Raw genomic sequence first — 19,709 nt, 5'->3', positions numbered from 1 at the left:
AGCAGCAGAAAGGATTGTGGGTGTCTCTCTCCCCTCCCTCCAGGACATCTACAGCACCCACCTCACTCCCAAAGCACTAAGCATTGCAGGAGACCCCACACACCCATCCCACAACCTGTTCAGCCTGCTGCCATCAGGGAGGAGACTGAAGAGTCTGAGGACCAGGACCAGTCGACTGAGCAACAGCTTCATCCACCAGGCTGTCAGGAAGCTGAACTCTCTCCCCTCTCTGCCCTCTCTACCACCCCCTTCCCCCACATACACAAACTCTGGTCAATAACCTCTGACCTGCACTGGAACAGCACATGGTCTGTTTGACACTAAGTCACTTTAATGTTTTCTCCTAAATGCCAGTTTGCACTCTTGTCATCGGTTGTACTACAATACTCAGGTTCTGAACAATAGACTAAATTGTGCCTTATGTAGATTAGGATTGTTGTTGTCTTTTTGTTTTTCTCTTATGTTTGATTGTATCTTAAATTTTTAGCTTAGTTTTCATGTTTTAGGGTTAGAGAGAAATGCAGTTTCAGTTCTGTGTATGTGTACGCATGTAGCAGAACCGACAATTAAGCTGACTTTGACTTTGAGGTGGTTTTGCATCTGTTTTGAGTCATTTAGTATCAGTTTTTTCCATCACTTGTTGCAGTTTTTTGGTTTGTTTTTACCATGATTTTATCATTTTGATTTTCTCTAAACATTTAGAGTGTTGCTGTGGTTATTCTAGTGTGCTTGTGGTGGTATCTGGAGAATCTGTGCTAATTTTGCATCAGCTTATAGTCATTGTGTGCCTCTTTGTAGTGATCTTGTTGAACTGATTGCAGTCCAAAGCTTCCAGCCAGATCAGATCCACTCATGATCAGTCTTCTGCACACAGAATTCTGTCTAATTGCTAAAGAATATATATTTAATAAGGACAGAAACCTGGGCTCTGTTCAGTATTGGCTCACAAACTGACACATCTGAAATCTCAGAAGGGATCACAACCTGTTGGGGTTGGAAAACACCGCTAAGTGTTTGCTTTTCCAGTAACTAAAACAGAAACAGCGTCCTGATCTTTGAACAGTTCTTTGTGACAGCACCTCGTGGCTTATTATTTAATTTGTCATCTGTAGAACACGTGTCTCCACATACTGGACATACCTGCACTTTCATTTCCAGGTGACACTGATTGAGAAAAGGTGTGTCATTCTTGGAAACAATACAGTATCTGATGCTGTTTCACTTTGATTTTTTTGTCACTTTTGTTCTTATGAATTGTTGTTCTGCAGAGACGTAGAAAAGATGTTTAACAAGGAGCACTTGGAACGTGAAACGTTTATGAAAAATGACCAACAAAAGACACAATTCATCCCAATGAGACACAGAATGTCCAACAACAGATGCAAAACCACTACAAAGAAACACAAAACATCCTCAAATAGACACAAAATGACCTCAAAGAGATCCCAAATAATCAAAAAATGATGCAAAACCACCAAAAACAGATCAAAAACAGATTCAAAACCACTATAAAGAACTCAAAATGATCACAAAGAAGCAAAATGTCCAGAAATGGACACAAAAGGACCAAAACCAGGTGAAAAATCACAACAAAAAGACTCAAAATGACCTCGAAGACACAAAATGTCCTCAGAGAGAGTCAAAATGGGCAAAAATTGATGCAAAAACACCACAGAAAAAACAAATGACCAAGAACAAACACAAAACCACCACAATGAGACATAAAATGTCCATGAAGAGACATAGAAATATCAAAACCAGATGCAAAACCATCACACAAAGACACAAAATGTCAACAAAATGTTCTCAAACAGACAAAAAAAATTACTTGAGACAAAAATTTGTTCTTAATGAGATTCAAAATAACCAAAAACTGTTGGAAAAGCACCACTGACAGACACCAAGTGGCCATAGAAAGCATTAAAGTAAATGAATCAAACCAAAGAAACACACCAGAGTTGATCTGAACTGAACTGAACACATCAGATGTAACACAACATTTAGTTTTAGCTGCAGAAACATGTCAGTTCCAGGTGTTTGCTGTTGAACTCTGAGGAATGTAAAGTCTGACCACCAGCCAAGTCCACTGTTTGGATAAAAGTGGGTCAGTCCTGCTGATGAAACGCCTCCACACCAGGCTGCTGATGGTAGTACAATGCTAGTGGTGTAGAAGTACCACCAGATAAACATGTGTGGACATCTGCTGTGGTCATGTTTGTCTCATGGACAGCATGTGTCCCCCCTGTGGTTGGTTCATCAGCTTTGTCCTCATCTCCCTGCTTGGGTGGTGATCAGCACAGAGTGAGAGCAGCTGAGGTTGTCCTCACCTGAGGTTGTCCTCACCTGTGACTGTCCTCACCTGTGGCTGTCCTCACCTGTGACTGTCCTCACCTGAGGTTGTCCTCACCTGTGACTGTCCTCACCTGTGACTGTCCTCACCTGTGACTGTCCTCACCTGAGGCTGTCCTCACCTGAGGTTGTCCTCACCTGTGACTGTCCTCACCTGTGGCTGTCCTCACCTGTGACTGTCCTCACCTGAGGTTGTCCTCACCTGTGACTGTCCTCACCTGTGGCTGTCCTCACCTGTGACTGTCCTCACCTGAGGTTGTCCTCACCTGTGACTGTCCTCACCTGTGACTGTCCTCACCTGAGGCTGTCCTCACCTGAGGTTGTCCTCACCTGTGACTGTCCTCACCTGTGGCTGTCCTCACCTGTGACTGTCCTCACCTGAGGTTGTCCTCACCTGAGGTTGTCCTCACCTGTGACTGTCCTCACCTGTGACTGTCCTCACCTGAGGTTGTCCTCACCTGAGGCTGTCCTCACCTGTGACTGTCCTCACCTGAGGCTGTCCTCACCTGAGGTTGTCCTCACCTGTGACTGTCCTCACCTGTGGCTGTCCTCACTTGAGGCTGTCCTCACCTGAGGCTGTCCTCACCTGAGGTTGTCCTCACCTGTGGCTGTCCTCACCTGTGACTGTCCTCACCTGAGGTTGTCCTCACCTGTGACTGTCCTCACCTGAGGTTGTCCTCACCTGAGGCTGTCCTCACCTGTGGCTGTCCTCACCTGTGACTGTCCTCACCTGAGGTTGTCCTCACCTGAGGCTGTCCTCACCTGAGGCTGTCCTCACCTGTGGCTGTCCTCACCTGAGGTTGTCCTCACCTGTGGCTGTCCTCACCTGAGGCTGTCCTCACCTGTGACTGTCCTCACCTGAGGCTGTCCTCACCTGAGGTTGTCCTCACCTGTGACTGTCCTCACCTGAGGCTGTCCTCACCTGAGGTTGTCCTCACCTGTGACTGTCCTCACCTGTGACTGTCCTCACCTGTGGCTGTCCTCACCTGTGGCTGTCCTCACCTGTGGCTGATCACCACCATCACCAGGACTTTGAGCAGGAGGATCAGACTGTTTTCACTGCTGGTCCTGAGTGAGGACTGTGTGCTGGACTGATTAACGGAGCTGCCTGCCTGCAACAATCGGCTCTCCAGATAGAGGTCCTGGACCTACACTTTGATCTCATTAACATTCTTTCATCTCTTTGAGGTTGTTTTGTGTCTCTTCGTGGACATTTTATGTCTGTTTGTGGTCACTTTCTGTCTTTTTGTCATGATTTTACATCTGGTTTTGATCTTTGTGTCCCTTTGTGGACTTTTTGTGTCTTTTGTCTCTTTGTAGTGGTTTTGCATCAGTTTTCGGTTATTTTGGATCTCATCGAGGACATTTTTTTTCTCTTTGAGGTTGTTTTGTCTCTCTTTGTGGACTTTTTGTGTCTTTTGTTGGTGTTTTCTGTCTCTTTGTGGTGGTTTTGGGTGTTTTTTTGTGGTTATTTTGGATTTCATCAGGGACATTTGACATCTCCTTGAGGTAATTTTTTGTCTGAGGGCATTTTGTCTCTTTGTGGTGGTTTTGCATGTATTTTGATCATTTTGTGTCGCTTTGCGGACATTTTCAGTCTTTCTGTTGTGATTTACATCTGGTTTTAGTGTGTTTTTGTAGCCATTTTGTCTATTTGTGGACATTTTAAGTTCTTTGCAGTGGTTTTGAATCTGTTTTTGATCTGTTTGTGGTCATTTTGCATCAGTTGTTGGTTATTTAGGATCTCTTTGAGGACATTTTGTGTCTATTGGAGGACGTTTTGTGTTTCTTTGTAATGGTTTTGCATCTGTTGTTGGACATTCTGTGTCTCACTGTGATGAATTGTGAATGTTTTTGTCTTTTTCTGAGGTCATTTTGTGTCTTTTTGTTGTAATTTTGCACCTGGTTTTGGTCCTTTTGTGTCTCTTTGTGGACATTTTGTTTCTTTGCGGTCATATTGACTTCTTAGCAGTGGCTGGTTTTGGTGTCTTTTTGTGGACATTTTAAGTTGTTAGCAGTGGATTTGGACCTATTTTTGATCTATTTGTGTCTCTTTGTGGTGGTTTTGCATCAGTTTTACTTATTCTGGATCTCTTTCAGGACATCTTTGTCTCCTTAAGGTCATTTTGTGTTTACGTCAGGATGTTTTGTGTTTCTTTGGAATGGTTTTGCATGTGTTGTTGGACATTCTGTGTCTTGTGATGAATTGTGTGTCTTTTTGGTTGCTTTGTGCCCCCGTTGAGGCTTTTTTTGTCTGCTTTGGTCATGTTGTGTGTTTGAGGACATTTTAATGTCTCTTTGCGGTCGTTTTGTGTCTTTTTGTTGTAATTTTGCACCTGGTTTTGATCTATTTGTCTGTCTTTGTGGTGGTTTTGCGTTAATCATTTTCTCTGATGTCCACATTAAAATATTCATTATTGAGGCGTGTTTTTTTGGTCTACTATTCTAACTTTCTTTACAGCTTCGAAGCAGATCCACCTTTTGACCCATTTAAACTGTGAAACGTTGTTCCAGCTTAACCCGGTCTTTGCAGATTTACGCTCCTGTACAACGAAAACTTCATTCTCAGTCACATTTTGAAGGACTTACATTGGTTTCTAACATGGCATAAAGGTCATTTTCATGGTTTTTTGTGTCCCTTTGTAGTAGTTCTGCATCTGTTTTGGTTGTTTTTCATCTGTTTATTGACATTTTCCATCTCCTTGAGGGGTTTTACAGTTTTTGTGGTGGGATTCTGTCTATTTTTAGACCTTTTAGAATTGGATTTTGGTAATTCTACATCTCTTTGTGATAAGTTGCTTCAGTTTTTGACCATTTTGTGTCTCTTTTTGGTAGTTTTGCATCTGGTTTTGGTTGTTTTTCATCTCTTTTTAGACATCTGGCATCTATGATGGGTTTGAGAGTCTTTGTGGTGGGATTGTGTCTGTTTTTAGATTTTTTTTGGTAATTTTGCATCTCTTTGTGATAATTTGCATCTGTTTTGACTATTTTGTGTCATTGTGGTCATTTTATCTCTATTTTCAGTGACTTTGCATCTGTTTTTAGTCATTCTGCATCTCCTTTTGGTAGTTTTGCATTTGTTTTTGGTTGTTATTCATCTCTTTTTAGACATTTTGCATCTCTATACTGGGTTTGAGAGTCTTTGTGGTGGGATTCTGTCCACTTTTAGACCTTTTAGAATCAGATTATGGTCAATTTTTGCGGGGGTTTCTAACATGGCATAAAGTTAATTTTACCACTTCACCAACCAATCATATATTAAATGTCACCATGGTAACCCTGAAAATGGCGAAGCTTCAAACATATAGTTAAAGAGTCATGCAGTAATTTTGGTGCCTAAACTTAACCAAGCTTTCAACATGTGAAATTTTCCCAAACCAAACCTGTGAAAACCAAAGTAAACAATCACAGAAAACCAAAATTAGCTAAAAAAACAAAACAAACAAACAAAAAAAAACTAATTTAAAACTTGGTGAAAGTCCAATCTCTGGTTACAAAAAAATGATATTCCTTTCAAAACAAACAAAAACATAATTTTGTGGAGACCTGGTTGTTCTTTTAACTGGACTTTTTGCTGATTCTCTTCTTTATTTAGCAAATTCTGTGTTGAAGCTGCTTATTGATATTTTTTCTATTACTTCCGAGTTCACGTGAAAATATGACACATTTTTAATTTGACACCAAACATTTAGACCCTTTTGTTTGTTCATTTCAGCTTTTTGTCTCCGTTTTAATTGTATATTTATGTTGGGTTGATGGTCAAGAACATTTCAAACACATTAGAACTTAAAATGTTAACCTCATTTCCAGTTATTACTACTTTAAATGATCCTGCTGAGAAAATGTCTGAAAACTGTGGATCTATGAACACACTTTGCATTTGCACCAGTGTCCCACTGGTTTATGACCACCTATGAGGAAGCTTCTGCATCTATTACCAGGAATGATTTTTTTTATTGAGCATCAACAGCCGTAATCATAATTATTTACAAGATCTTTTAAAACGTGCAGATGTCAAACTGCCTGTAAATGTGTTTAAAGCTCACGTGGACAAACCTAAGAATACTATATTTAACTTTTCAGATTTCTCCTGAAGCTTTCGGATCAGAGGGTTGAGTCTTCTGTGCTGCCATGTGAGACAAATAATGAAATTACATACATACCATAAAACAAAGCGGAGTTAATGTGTGAACAAATTAGAAGATCAAAGATGCCAGATGCTGCACAGGAGGATTTAGTTTTGTTGGCAGCGCTTAAAAAAAACACTTGGAAACATCTGCATATAGCTGCATGATAGAGGGCCATCAGAATGTGTTTACATTTTAAAAATAAGTCATTATAAAAACTGCTAAAGTGAAACCAAACCGAAATGTCCTGGCTTTGCTGTGAGTCTCGGGGTTTTGCAGGTCTTCCCAGGACACCCGTCGGTGTGTATTTATGTGGAAATGGCTCCATCTAGTGGCAATAAATGGACTGATAGTTCAAGTTTAATCATTTGCACCTCGTTTTCCAGTTGCTTTTTAGATCAACTTTGCAGCGTTTCACCTCAAAACGCTGCAAAGTTGGTTCGTTTTGCCGTGACTGTATGACTCCTGGTTTTAGGACCTCTTCAGGAAGAAAACTCTCTCTGCTTCTGTAATTGACAGCACAGAGAACAGGATTTTCCATCTCATGTTCTTTCTTGTGGTTTACATGCAAATATATCTTAATTCTTAGAACAGTTGTTGTTTTTAACTTGTGTGTTTGTTTGGTTTTTTTTATAAATTTGCATTAGTTTTTGTTTTTTTGTGTCTCCTTGTGGTAGTTTTGCATCTGTTTTGGTTGTTTGTCATCTCTTTATTGACATTTGGCATCTATGATGTGTTTGAGAGTCTTTGTGGTGGGATTGCCTGTTTTTAGATTTTTAGAATCTGATTTTGGCAATTGTACGTCCCTTTGTCATAGTTTGCATCTGTTTTTTGCCATTTGATGTCTGTTTTTGGTCATTTTGTGAATCTTGTTACTAATTTTGTGCGTGTTTTGAATTGTTTATCATCTCTTTGTAGACATTTTCCATTTCTGTGATGTTTTGAGTGTCATATTACCACAAACTCCTTTTTTAACTGCCTTGGTGCAACAGAATGAGATGCAGTTATGAATTCGTTTATTTTTAAGTTGTCCGATGAGTCTGTAATTTTTACTTTTCCTCTCATATACCCAAGTAAGGTCCAGCATCTCCTGTAACATCTTTTTAAAGCATAGACTCAGTGGATAGTGGATGTGGTAGTGGGTGGATTCAACCCACCCCTTGGTGAGCTGTGATTGGCTGAGCAGCATGTCTGTAAGTTCAGTGGTGGCACTGGACAGACGCCTCAGTCAGACTGAAAAATCGAGTGGAACTGCAGCTAAAAGAAGCTGAAACGTGAGCAGGATGGGCTCCAGCAGCTCCAACATGGACCACATCCCAGACGCCCAGCATCTCATGCAGGAAACCGGCTGTGAGTGGAGATTTATTTGGCTTTGGTCGCCTGTTTTTCCTTTTTTTTTTGGAAAATCTGGAGACTAGGAGGAGTTTGTGGGAAAACTAGGACAAGGGGAGAATAGATTAGCTCTAAATGATGGTAAATAACCGAGTCTGTATCAGCGGAGACAGCTGCTTTATCTCCAAAAGCTTCTCATGGTTTATCTTAACGTTACAGCTTCTTCTCTGCCCTGACATCGTTGTTGTTGTTGGTTCTAATATATTTACAGTGATAATAGAGTTACTTAAAAACTAATCCTTTTAAAGTCAGTTTATTTAGGCACTCGAGTTCTTATATTCTGCAAATGTGTTTAAAGTGGTTTTAATCTTGCCTTTTAAGAAATAAATAATTGTTAAAAATACGTATGAAATGTAGTATTAAGATGATATTGTCAGAGACAAACTTTACACAATTTTGTGTTGAGTGAAACATTCAATTAATTGTGAACTATTGGATTAATTACCAGCTATTTTGATAATCAATTCAATATTTTAAGCATTTTTAATCTAAATTCTCAGATTACAGTCTCTTAAATGTGAATATTTTAGTTTTTTCATGCTCTTTGACATTAAAATGAATATCTTTGGCTTGTGGACAAAACAAACATTTATCATTTTAGGCTTTGGGAAATATTCCTCGATATTTTTCACTATTTTCTGAATAGTAATTGATAGATTCATCATTAATGGAAATAATTATTAGTTGCAGTTCCTTCATGTGAGGAGACACATAAAAACTAAAAATGTCCTATTTGTTTACAGCTAATATCTATTTTTTTGTTGCTATGTTGCTAATGCTAAAATAAAAAAAAACTACCCCAACATGTATGAAAATATACGAATAGAAAGCCATATACTTGTGTCATCTTGTGTATAATCTGTCTCCTTTGATTTTTAATATTTCTTAGGAGGACACGTGGTTCGGTTTGGTTCCTAAATAATTAATTTTGTGCTGCAATATTAATTTTTCAAGCTATTTCTTTATGCAGCACTGTGATGCTAAATGTGTTTAAAGTTGCACTGCAGCAAATATTAAAACATAAAACATGAAATAGTTGTAAAAATCCAATTAACATATTCTAAAATGTCTTACAGTATTCATTTATTATATACAGTGTGTTAAAAATAAAATACTGTGAATGACTCTGCAGCTACATTCAGTCTAAGCTAGGTTTGTGTTGATGAAGACCAGTGTGTCTGAGACAAAAGCTCCAGGTGACGTTTGGCAAATGGAGCTTATTTTGTCTGATGTGGACAAGATTTAAAAAAAAAAAAAAAAAAGCTATTTCTCCAGTAATTCTCCTTGTTTACTGTGTGTGTTCTTGTATTACTATGATGCGGGGACATAAATGTGTCACCGTGTGGGGACTTCACCTCCTTCTGGGGACAAATATTGTAGATCAATAAATATTAATATGGAGACTGGAGGACCTTGGGAACCTTGGGTTGGTGGGGTCTATGGAGTGCTGGGGATCTATGGGATCTATGGAGTGCTGGGGATCTATGGAGTGCTGGGGGTCTATGGGATCTATGGAGTGCTGGGGATCTATGGAGTGCTGGGGGTCTATGGGATCGATGGGGTGCTGGGGGTCTATGAGGGTCTATGGGGTCTATGGGGTCTATGGGGTGCTGGGGATCTATGGAGTGCTGGGGGTCTATGGGGTCTATGGGGTGCTGGGGGTCTATGAGGGTCTATGGGGTCTATGGGGTCTATGGGGTCTATGGGGTCTATGGAGTGCTGGGGATCTATGGAGTGCTGGGGGTCTATGGGATCTATGGGGTGCTGGGGGTCTATGAGGGTCTATGGGGTCTATGGGGTCTATGGGGTGCTGGGGATCTATGGAGTGCTGGGGGTCTATGGGGTCTATGGGGTGCTGGGGGTCTATGAGGGTCTATGGGGTCTATGGGGTCTATGGAGTGCTGGGGATCTATGGAGTGCTGGGGGTCTATGGGGTCTATGGGGTGCTGGGGGTCTATGAGGGTCTATGGGGTCTATGGGGTCTATGGGGTCTATGGGGTCTATGGGGTGCTGGGGATCTATGGAGTGCTGGGGGTCTATGGGGTCTATGGGGTGCTGGGGGTCTATGAGGGTCTACGGGGTCTATGGGGTCTATGGGGTGCTGGGGATCTATGGAGTGCTGGGGGTCTATGGGGTCTATGGGGTGCTGGGGGTCTATGAGGGTCTATGGGGTCTATGGGGTCTATGGGGTGCTGGGGATCTATGGAGTGCTGGGGGTCTATGGGGTCTATGGGGTGCTGGGGGTCTATGAGGGTCTATGGGGTCTATGGGGTCTATGGGGTCTATGGGGTCTATGGAGTGCTGGGGATCTATGGAGTGCTGGGGGTCTATGGGATCTATGGGGTGCTGGGGGTCTATGAGGGTCTATGGGGTCTATGGGGTCTATGGGGTGCTGGGGATCTATGGAGTGCTGGGGGTCTATGGGGTCTATGGGGTACTGGGGGTCTATGAGGGTCTATGGGGTCTATGGGGTCTATGGGGTCTATGGGGTCTATGGAGTGCTGGGGATCTATGGAGTGCTGGGGGTCTATGGGGTCTATGGGGTGCTGGGGGTCTATGAGGGTCTATGGGGTCTATGGGGTCTATGGGGTCTATGGGGTCTATGGGGTGCTGGGGATCTATGGAGTGCTGGGGGTCTATGGGGTCTATGGGGTGCTGGGGGTCTATGAGGGTCTACGGGGTCTATGGGGTCTATGGGGTGCTGGGGGTCTATGAGGGTCTATGGGGTCTATGGGGTCTATGGGGTCTATGGGGTGCTGGGGATCTATGGAGTGCTGGGGGTCTATGGGATCTATGGGGTGCTGGGGGTCTATGGAGTGCTGGGGGTCTATGGAGTGCTGGGGGTCTATGGGACTGTTTTGTGTCACATTTTGAATATTTTACATCTTTTTGTGTAATTCAATGTAATTTTTGTTTTCTGTCTTTTTAGGATTTTTTGTGTCCCTTTTTTTGTCTTTTAGGTTTGTTTAGTGTCACATTTAGAATATTTTACATCTTTTTAGGACTGTGTTGTTCCAAATTTTGAACATTTTACATCGGTTTGTGGTCTTTTTTGTGTCACATTTTATTTTTTTTTACGTATTTTTAGTGTCATTTAGCATCACATTTTGAACTTTTTACTTCCTTTTGTAGTCTTTGTGTCACTTTTTTTGTGTGTGTCTTTTTAGGTTTGTTTTGTGTCACAATTTGAACATTTTGCATCTTTTCAGTGTCATTTAATGTCACTTTTGTTTGTTCTGTCTCTTTAGGGTTTTCTGTGTCATATTTTTTGAGCTTTTTTTTATTTTAACATCTTTTTAGGGTCATTTTGACTTGTACTGCAGAGAGATTGGCCGACTCTTAATGTTTCACATCTTTTTAAGGTCATTTAGTGTCATATTTTGAACATATTACATCTGTTTGTTGTCTTTTTGTGTCACATTTTAGTTTTTTACGTCTTTTTAGGGTCGTTTTGTGTCGTATTTTTGTTTTTCTACATCGTTTTAGGGTAATTTTGTGACATTTTCAACATTTTACGTTTTCTTAGGGTTATTTTGTGGGGACATTATTGTGTTTACACAGCCAAATTATGGGGCCTTGACTTCCTTATGGGGACAAAATGCAAATCTCTGTAAGGTAAATTATTAAATAGTCAACTGAAGACTAGTTTTACAGTTAGAAACAGTCTCCAGCAGATGTGGTGTGCTCTGAGGTGTTTGTGTGTCTGTGATATATCACCAGTGTGCGTTTGTGGCTCAGTCTGATAGCAGCAAACTGAGGCTTGTTGAACTCATCCTCTGTTGTTTATCTTTGCCGACATGCCGAACCGTCCTCGCTGATACTGACATCGTGGACGTTGTTAAGCAGATAACTGACAGATAGCTGTTTGCTTTACGACAGCTGCTTCTGTTTGTCCTCGGTGCTGCAGAAAATGAGTTTCATTCTCAGTTTAAGCCTTCAAGTCCTTCACTTCTCTGAGTTAATTAAATTTAAAGGACTGTGCCGCTGGTTTTTGCATGTTTAAGCCCATTAATCGATCACTAGTGATTAAAAAAAAAGACTCTAAACAGTGCTGCATAAATGGACTAACATGCACTGTCTATACTACTGTTAATGTTATTACGAGCACATTACGAGTCAAAGAGTCAAAAGTTTGGACACATTTTCTCATTCAATGCTTTTTATTTGTATTATTTTCTAAATTGTAGATTAATACTGAAGATTACCACTTTTTTGGTTTACAACATAATTTCATATGTATTCTTTTATAGTTTTGATGTCTTCAGTATTAATGTACAATGCATAAAATAATTTTTAAAAAACATTGAATGAGAAGGTGTGTCTAAACTTTTGACTGGTAGTGTGTTTATATATATATATATATATATATATATATATATATATATATATATATATATATATATAAAAGAATCATGCAAGGTATAAAACAACTCAGAAGGTACAATAAATTTATCAGCTTAAGATGATAGGTCTTAACATGTGGGATTCAGATGTTAAATAACTAAAATATATTTCTAAAAATATGTAAACTAACTGACAAATGATTTTTAGCTTCCAACTAAAGGTACAATTTTAGAGTGTATTTTAAATATGTTTGTCCTTAACCTGAATCCTAAACACAATGATGTGATTTAAACTGATGTTTTATTTTATTAACACGATGACCTGTTGATTCTGTCTGTAATTCTGTCAAACATTGTCTGTTTCAGTCTCCGCCGCCCACCTCGTCCGTCTGTATGAGAGGTTTGACTTTCTGGACAAAGACGACAGAGGAGAGCTCAGGTTGGTGCATGGACCTATCAGGAAAACATTCAGCATCAATAATAGTTTAGACAGTTTGAAACACCACAGTAAAACTTTGTGGAGGTGATCTGAAGACATCTGCTGTTGTAAACATGATCTACATGACTGAAAGTAAAGGTCTACATGGAGCTGTTAAATTGAAAAATTGCATTTTGCCCTTTGCAGGAGATTTATTCCTTCTCTTTGAGCATTTGTTTAGAGATTTATGAGAAATGTTGACAGCACTGTGGCAAAGTTTTGTTCGCCAACAGCTTTAGAGCTGGATCATCCCAGATTCATCTTGTAGCAGGATGAGTCCAAACATTCAGCCAGAATCATAAACACCTGCCTTCCACCACAAGTCCAAAACCAAGTCTAAGACCATTACTGAATAAGTTGAAAATCAGTGTAAATCAAGTGTGAAACCAGTCTGAAAACAATCTAAAACTATGACAAAAACCGATCTGAAATTAGATCTGTCACAGGTCATAAAACAAAGACTGAAATCGGTCCAAAATTTGTTCAAAACAAGTCCCAAACCAAGTCTGAAACCAGTCTGAAACAAACACCAAAATCAGTTCATTGCTACTTGGACAAAGTTCCAAAGAAGTCCAAAGTCAAGCCCAAACTCACCGAAATAAGTTTCACACCAGACCCAAACCAAGTCTGAAACAAGTCCTAAAACCAAGTGTGAAACCAGTCCAAAATCAATCTGCAATCAGTCCAACACAAAGTCTAAAAAACTGTTCGAAACTAGTCCAAAACCACAGTTTAACTAGCTAGAAACAAGTCTTAAATGAAGTCCAAAACCATCACTGAATCAGTTGAAAACCTGAAACAAGTCCAAAACCAGTCAAACTAGTGTGAAAACAATCGAAACCTACGATTTGAAATCAGTCTGAAACTAGTGTGTCACAAGCCATAAAACAAGGTCTGAAATCCATCAAAATCCAGTCCAAAATTAGTTTAAAACAAGTCTGAAACTAGTCTGAAACAAACTCCAAAATCAGTCTGACACTAGTTGGAAAAAGTCCCAAAATCACCCAAATTAGTTTCAAACCAGACCTACACCACATCTGAAAGTAGTCAGAAACTAGTCCTGAAACAAGTCATAAAACCGTGTGAAACCAGTCTGCAATCAATCTGAAATCAGTCCAACACAAAGTCTAATAACAAACCAGTCCCAAACCGTGTGAAACCGGTCCAAAAACAATCTGAAACCCATTTTAAAAGAACTGTGGCGATTTCTCCATGTCACTCCAAAATCAGCCCAAAACCATGTTCAAAACCGGTCTTAAAGATGTCTGCCAAATCCAAAAAAGTCAGCCAACAACAACTCTGTAAGTTGTAACTGATAGCATCTTATCTTATTAATGAGAACTGAACTTTTCCCAGACTTTGGATTGTTTTAGTTGCAGATTAATGTCCTAAAAGCTGTTTTTGTCTGTCTGCATCTCAGGCTGGATGATTTCGAAGCAGTTTCGGAGTTAGCCATGAACCCCATTGGAGACAGAATCATCAGAGCCTTTTTCTCTCCAGGGTAAAGATCAGCTTTTAAAGAACAATGCTGTTTTTGTGTTTCCTTTTTCATCTGGGCAGCCTCTGGTTTCAGTAACTGATTACAGACACAATGTACATCTTTCAAACATCCTGTAGTTTGACTTACGAGCCTTTGGACTTGACAGCAGTAATATTTCAGAACCTGTTTGTTTGTCAGGAAATGTGAATCACTTCCCTTTCCTCTCACCCCCATGCAGACGAGAAACGGTGGACTTTCCCTCCTTCGTCCGGATTCTAGCTCATTTCCGTCCGACCGACACAAACCGAACCAGAAATGGAAGAAACGGAGCACAGCCAGAACCGGCCAACAGCAGGACCAATAAACTCAAATGTTAGTCCAGTTTGTTTGTTGTGCACTTGTGGTTTTGACACATTTAAGTCTCATTCACCAATGAAAACCATTTGTGTGTTCAGTTGCTTTCCAGCTGTACGATCAGGACAGAGATGGAAAGATTTCCAGAGAGGAGCTTCTTCAGGTCTGTAACTGTTAAATTCTTTCTACACTCACAAGTCTTGTTATGATTCCTTTTCTGCGTTAATCTACATCTTTGCATCAACTTATGCCTTCTCCAAATTTAATTTTAATTTGGACATTTTCCTAAACTAATACGATCTCTCTGCCAAAACAAAAAACTGTCCACACACTCATTTTTCAAAATATCTAGATGCATACAGAAACACAAACACTACTAGAATAAGAATCTGTCATTTTAGTGTTTCTGTAAAAAAAAACAATCAAAAAGTAGTTCAAAACAAAGCCCAAAATCACATCCAAGATTGAGTCCAAAACTTGACAAAAATCCAAATCCAAAAGCAGCCTCAAACTAAGTGCAAAGTCAATCTAAAACAAATCCAAGACTAGTCCAAAACCAGTCAAAAACTAGACCGAAACCAAGGGAAAACCAAGCCCAACTACCACTCTGAAACTAGTAAGAAACATGACTCAAAACAAATCCAAAACTTGGTCCAAAACCAAGTCCACAACTATTGTAAAACTAGTCTAAAACTTGGCCCAAACCAAGTGCAAAACTGATCCAAAACCAGTCCAAAGCCATGTCCAAAACTAGATCAAAACCAAGTCTACAACCCATCTAAAACTAGTCTGAAACAAGATCCAGAACAAGTTTAAAACCAGTTTTAAACCAGTTCAGAACCAAGCCCTGTGCGATCAGTGCTTTACAAAACTGACTCCAAATTCAAGAAAATACACTCAATGAATTGCACACACATTCCCTCTATTACCCTAGAGAAACTCTGATATTGGAAATCTATTTTAATATCCTCAAAGAAATCCTAAATGTTCTGGTTTCAGTAGGAGTTACAGGATGGTATAATGGGGCATCATCTGCATAGAAGTGAATTGAAACCATATGGGGATAGTACCACAGATTATTCAGTGATTAGTGATTGGCTGGTGCTGACAGGTGCTGAGGGCGATGTTGGAGATGCAGGTGACGGAGGAGCAGCTGCAGAGCATCGCTGAACGAGCGATTCAGGAGGCCGACCTGGACCTAGACGACACCATCTCCTTCGACGAGTTCAAAAAGGTGAGAGACTTAACGACCACAAACTTTCAGAGGTTTCAGAGAGCTTAAATTTAATCGAGCCATTTTACACAGGATATTTTGCTTCCATAACTAGTAGTGGCGAGAAAACTTCCAAATGCACATTAACGTTTATTTTACTAAACTTTGTCGAGTCCAAAACTACGTCCAAACTCAAGTTAAAATAGAAGCTAAGTCAAAACTAGTACAAGGAAAGTCCTAAACCCCGTCCGAAGCCACAAATCCAAAGTCCACATCCAGTTTAAAACAAGACGCCAACCAGTCTACACAAATGTTCAAAACAAGTCCAAAATCAGGCCCAAAACCAAGTCAAATACCAGTCCAAAACACAAAACCACATATGAAACCAACCCCAAAACTTCTCAAAACCTAATCAGTCAAGTCCAAAACAAAGTCCAAAACTAGTCGAAAACTAGACCAGATGTAAGTCCAAAACCAAGTCCAAAACCAGTCCAAAACCTAAAACCACACATAAAACCAAATCTAAAAGCTTCTTGAAACCAAATTCAAATCAAGTCCAAAAACAATCCACAATTTGTGCATAACGAAGTTCAAAGTACTGTCTAAACCATGTCTACAACCACTTTAACAGCCGGTCTGAAACCAAACCCCAACGAGTCTAACACAAGCCCAAAGCCAGTCCAAAATCAGGCTTAAAACCATGTCAAATACCAGTCCAAAACCCCAAACCACAATAAAACCAAGTCCAAAAGTTTCTTGAACTCAAATCAAAAACCAAGTCCACAATTTGTTCACAAAGAAGTCCAAAAGGGTTCCAAAGCCATGTCTAAAACCAAGTCCACAACCAGCCTGGGACAACCCTCAAACCTGTCTAGAACAAGTGCAAGACCAGTCTAAAAGTAGACCAAAAGTCCAAAACAAGTCTACAACCAGTCAGAAAAAAGACCCAAACCAGTCTAAAACAAGACCAAGACTACGTATGAAACCAAGTCTAAAAGCAGCTCGAAACAAAGTCCAAGACTAAGGTCAAAACTATTGTGTGGCACGTAGAATTTTATCAACCAACTTGCTTCAATAACATGTCTTGCAGTGATGAGAAAACTCCAAAATATACATTTAGGTGGTACTTTTACTACACTAACAAATACACTAACATCTTTAGAGACTGTTTTATTCCTGTCCTGGTTTAAACATCTGAACTTCTTTTTATAAATTTGTGATGACAGACCTACATAAGATTCTGAAAGTTGGTTAGCACGTCAAAAATGTGTCATATTTTCATGTAAACCTGGAAAGTTTACAGAAGTTTGAAAACACAGCAAGCTCTGACCAGTTAAATGATCAAGAAATGTTCACGATTCCACTTTTTCCAAACCTTAAAAACCTGAAACTCTCTTAGATTTACTTGTTGAACAGAAACGTTTGGTTTCTTTTGCATCTTCCGCGTTAAATATCTGAAAAGATGTTTTTGTTTTTGTTTTCAGTCACTGGAAAAGGTTGACATAGAGCATAAGATGAGTATTCGCTTCCTGGAATAAAGACGCAGAGCTGCTGGTGAGAAGATGAAGACCAAAATGTGAAAATGAAACAGAATTTAAAAAGCGATGAAATCCTGGTTTGGAGGACTGGAAGTCAAAATGGACCAAACAAAGAAGGGATGAGTTAAGGTACTGACTTTAACAATGGAAACTACACACTGTGTAGAAGAATGGTTGCCAGATAAGAGACCAAAGGATCAGAATTGCCCCCTGGTGGCTGGATGCAGCTCTGCCTGCTTCATTTTAGCAAATAGGACATGGGTCAAATTAACCCTCGTGTCGTCCAGCTGGTCAAAATTGACCCGTTTTAAAGTTTGAAGATGTCAAAAAAAAAAATCTTTTCACAGTGAAACTTCTCATGTCCACATTTTCGAAATTTTTGAACATTTTTTGTTGGAAAAAAAGAAATGTTAAAAATGCTTCTTAAGAACATTCACCAAAAAATCAACCAAAATTGATTTTTTTTGTGAATGTTCTTAAAGAAAATATTAAAAGTTTTACTGATATATATGGAATCACTTTAGAAATTTTTAGGATTTTTTGGGAAGATTTTTACTCATTTTTTGAAAATATTTACAAGAATTTTCTTGCCACATTTGGGGGATTTTTTTCAATAAAATTTTTAAGGGAAATTTTTAAGGAATTATTGGAATTTTCGTCCTGAAGGTTTTGCAAATTTTCAGAAATTTGGGGAATTTTTTTTGCTGAATTTTGGGATTTTTTTCAGACAAGGAAACAAATATTTTTTGGTGAGGACAACAGGAGGGTTAAAACATACACCTTTCCGTATTATGTCTTCACGCCACTTTCGGAGTCACATTTCTATTAGTATAAGTTCTGATTTTTCTTATCGGTTTGGTTTTAATGCTATTTAAAGGTCATGGGGCATCGTTGGCAGCTTCAGAATATGAAGTGTGGTTGTGTAGTTACTGCCACTGTAGTTCCTCAACAATATTCCTTCTAAATAATGAATATGATAACCCAGAGACAGCTGACATATTCTTAAATATTAGATCAGTATTAGACAAAAAGTCAGAGCTGCTCATGCTTCCTGGGTAGCTGGATCTTTGTGATCGATGACTGACTGGATGAACAACGTAAAAAATGCAGTTTTTAGGGGAATCTGGTGACATCTTGGACATCTAACAGAGACTCGAGTCTTATGTGGGTTTGTAGGCTGCTTCAAACTTAGTTTTATCCTCACATTACATAAATCTACCAACAGCTCAATTTGACTTTAGCTTCAGATAGAAACATCACTTCAATGCAGCAATACATCAGCTGCGCTTCAAGACAACTAAGGTTAAAGATGTAGAATCCCATTGATCGACTGTTTGTCGGCCAGTTTTGTGAAGGTTTTTTTGGCTTCAAACAGAAGATCAATACAAAACAATTTTAAAATCAACCAGAAACTGTTCCTGAATCAGTCAAAAAACAATCTTTAGCACGTTTTTAAAAGAACTGTAGCAAGTTCTATGTGATGCTCCAAAATCAGTCGTCAAGATGAACTTTCAGAAGCTTTGGTCCAGTTTTATTCAAAGCTCAACTCTAAGGTTTGAGGCAGAAGCTTCACAATTAACTGTTTTGATTATTATTTTTCTTTATTAATCAGTAAAACTTTCTTTCTATAATGCTTTTCAAACCGCAGAAAGTGCTTTACAATATACAGTCATAAAACTTAACACACCGGTCACCTTCATTTCTGTACCTCACCGCCACCTAGTGACAAAATGAAGGAGTCTTCCTGTTTATAAGGCAGTTTCTGTGTTTTGGAGCTTATTTTTATAGTAATTTGTAAATTAATAGCTTGTGTGTTGCTTCAGTGATACAGGAAGAAGTTTCACTTGGAGATGAACTAATTAAATAATGATGAAAAAGTATTTGGCTCGACTTATGTGTCCTTATCCGGCTGCCTTTTAATACTTTTTGCCATAAAGTGACACTCAGGTGGATGTTGTCTTTGTTTTCAACACACCTGCCTCAGAATGATGTGACACTGGATCTGTTCTGTGATGTTTGTTGTTTTTTAATAGGATTAAATCAAACTTGACGTAATGGAAGATGGTCATAATTATTTGTTGAGCTGAAAACTTCACTGCAGTTCTTTCAAACATTGTGTACTGTGTGTTCTTCTGATAGTTTGTAATACTGCAGTAAATGAGAGGGATGGATACCAGTTTATTAAAAAAAAAGTTTTAAGTTTGGCCGACTCTGGCTCAATGGTTGTCATTTTAAAGGAGTTGTATAAACAACAGTGACTTGATTTAATAGAAATAATGTGAATTATGTTAGAAATAAATATTCTTATAAAAACAACAATAATGTTTAGTTTATTTTTTGTTTTTAATTGTTCTTTTCCTCCTTTATGATATTGTGGCATGTCTGAAATAAAACAAAATAATCAGCGTCGATACTGTGGCTTTACTTCCTGATTA

General features: G+C 39.2%; 1 protein-coding gene across 1 annotated transcript; it reads left to right on the top strand.

The window, feature by feature from the left end:
* Positions 1-7,645: 7,645 nt before the first annotated feature.
* Positions 7,646-19,685, top strand: chp2 (calcineurin-like EF-hand protein 2). Its single transcript, XM_023296159.3, has 7 exons — positions 7,646-7,826; positions 12,578-12,650; positions 14,110-14,190; positions 14,408-14,541; positions 14,625-14,686; positions 15,635-15,757; positions 17,221-19,685. The coding sequence occupies exons 1-7, from the start codon at positions 7,760-7,762 to the stop codon at positions 17,272-17,274; spliced, it is 594 nt and encodes a 197-aa protein (XP_023151927.1). The 5' UTR covers positions 7,646-7,759; the 3' UTR covers positions 17,275-19,685.
* The last annotated feature ends 24 nt before the right edge of the window (positions 19,686-19,709 follow it).

Source organism: Amphiprion ocellaris, chromosome 7 (assembly GCF_022539595.1).
Source record: "Amphiprion ocellaris isolate individual 3 ecotype Okinawa chromosome 7, ASM2253959v1, whole genome shotgun sequence".
In the NCBI taxonomy this organism is placed as follows: Eukaryota; Metazoa; Chordata; class Actinopteri; family Pomacentridae; genus Amphiprion; species Amphiprion ocellaris.
The sequence above is the reverse complement of the archived record's forward strand: the minus strand, read 5'-3'. Positions and strand labels throughout refer to the sequence as shown.

Coding starts and splice junctions, on each gene's coding strand:
- chp2 (XM_023296159.3), top strand. CDS start 7,760: ATGGGCTCCAGCAGCTCCAACATGGACCACATCCCAGACGCCCAGCAT. Junction 14,542..14,624: donor CAGGACCAATAAACTCAAAT/GTTAGTCCAGTT, acceptor TTGTGTGTTCAG/TTGCTTTCCAGCTGTACGAT. Junction 15,758..17,220: donor CCTTCGACGAGTTCAAAAAG/GTGAGAGACTTA, acceptor TTTTGTTTTCAG/TCACTGGAAAAGGTTGACAT.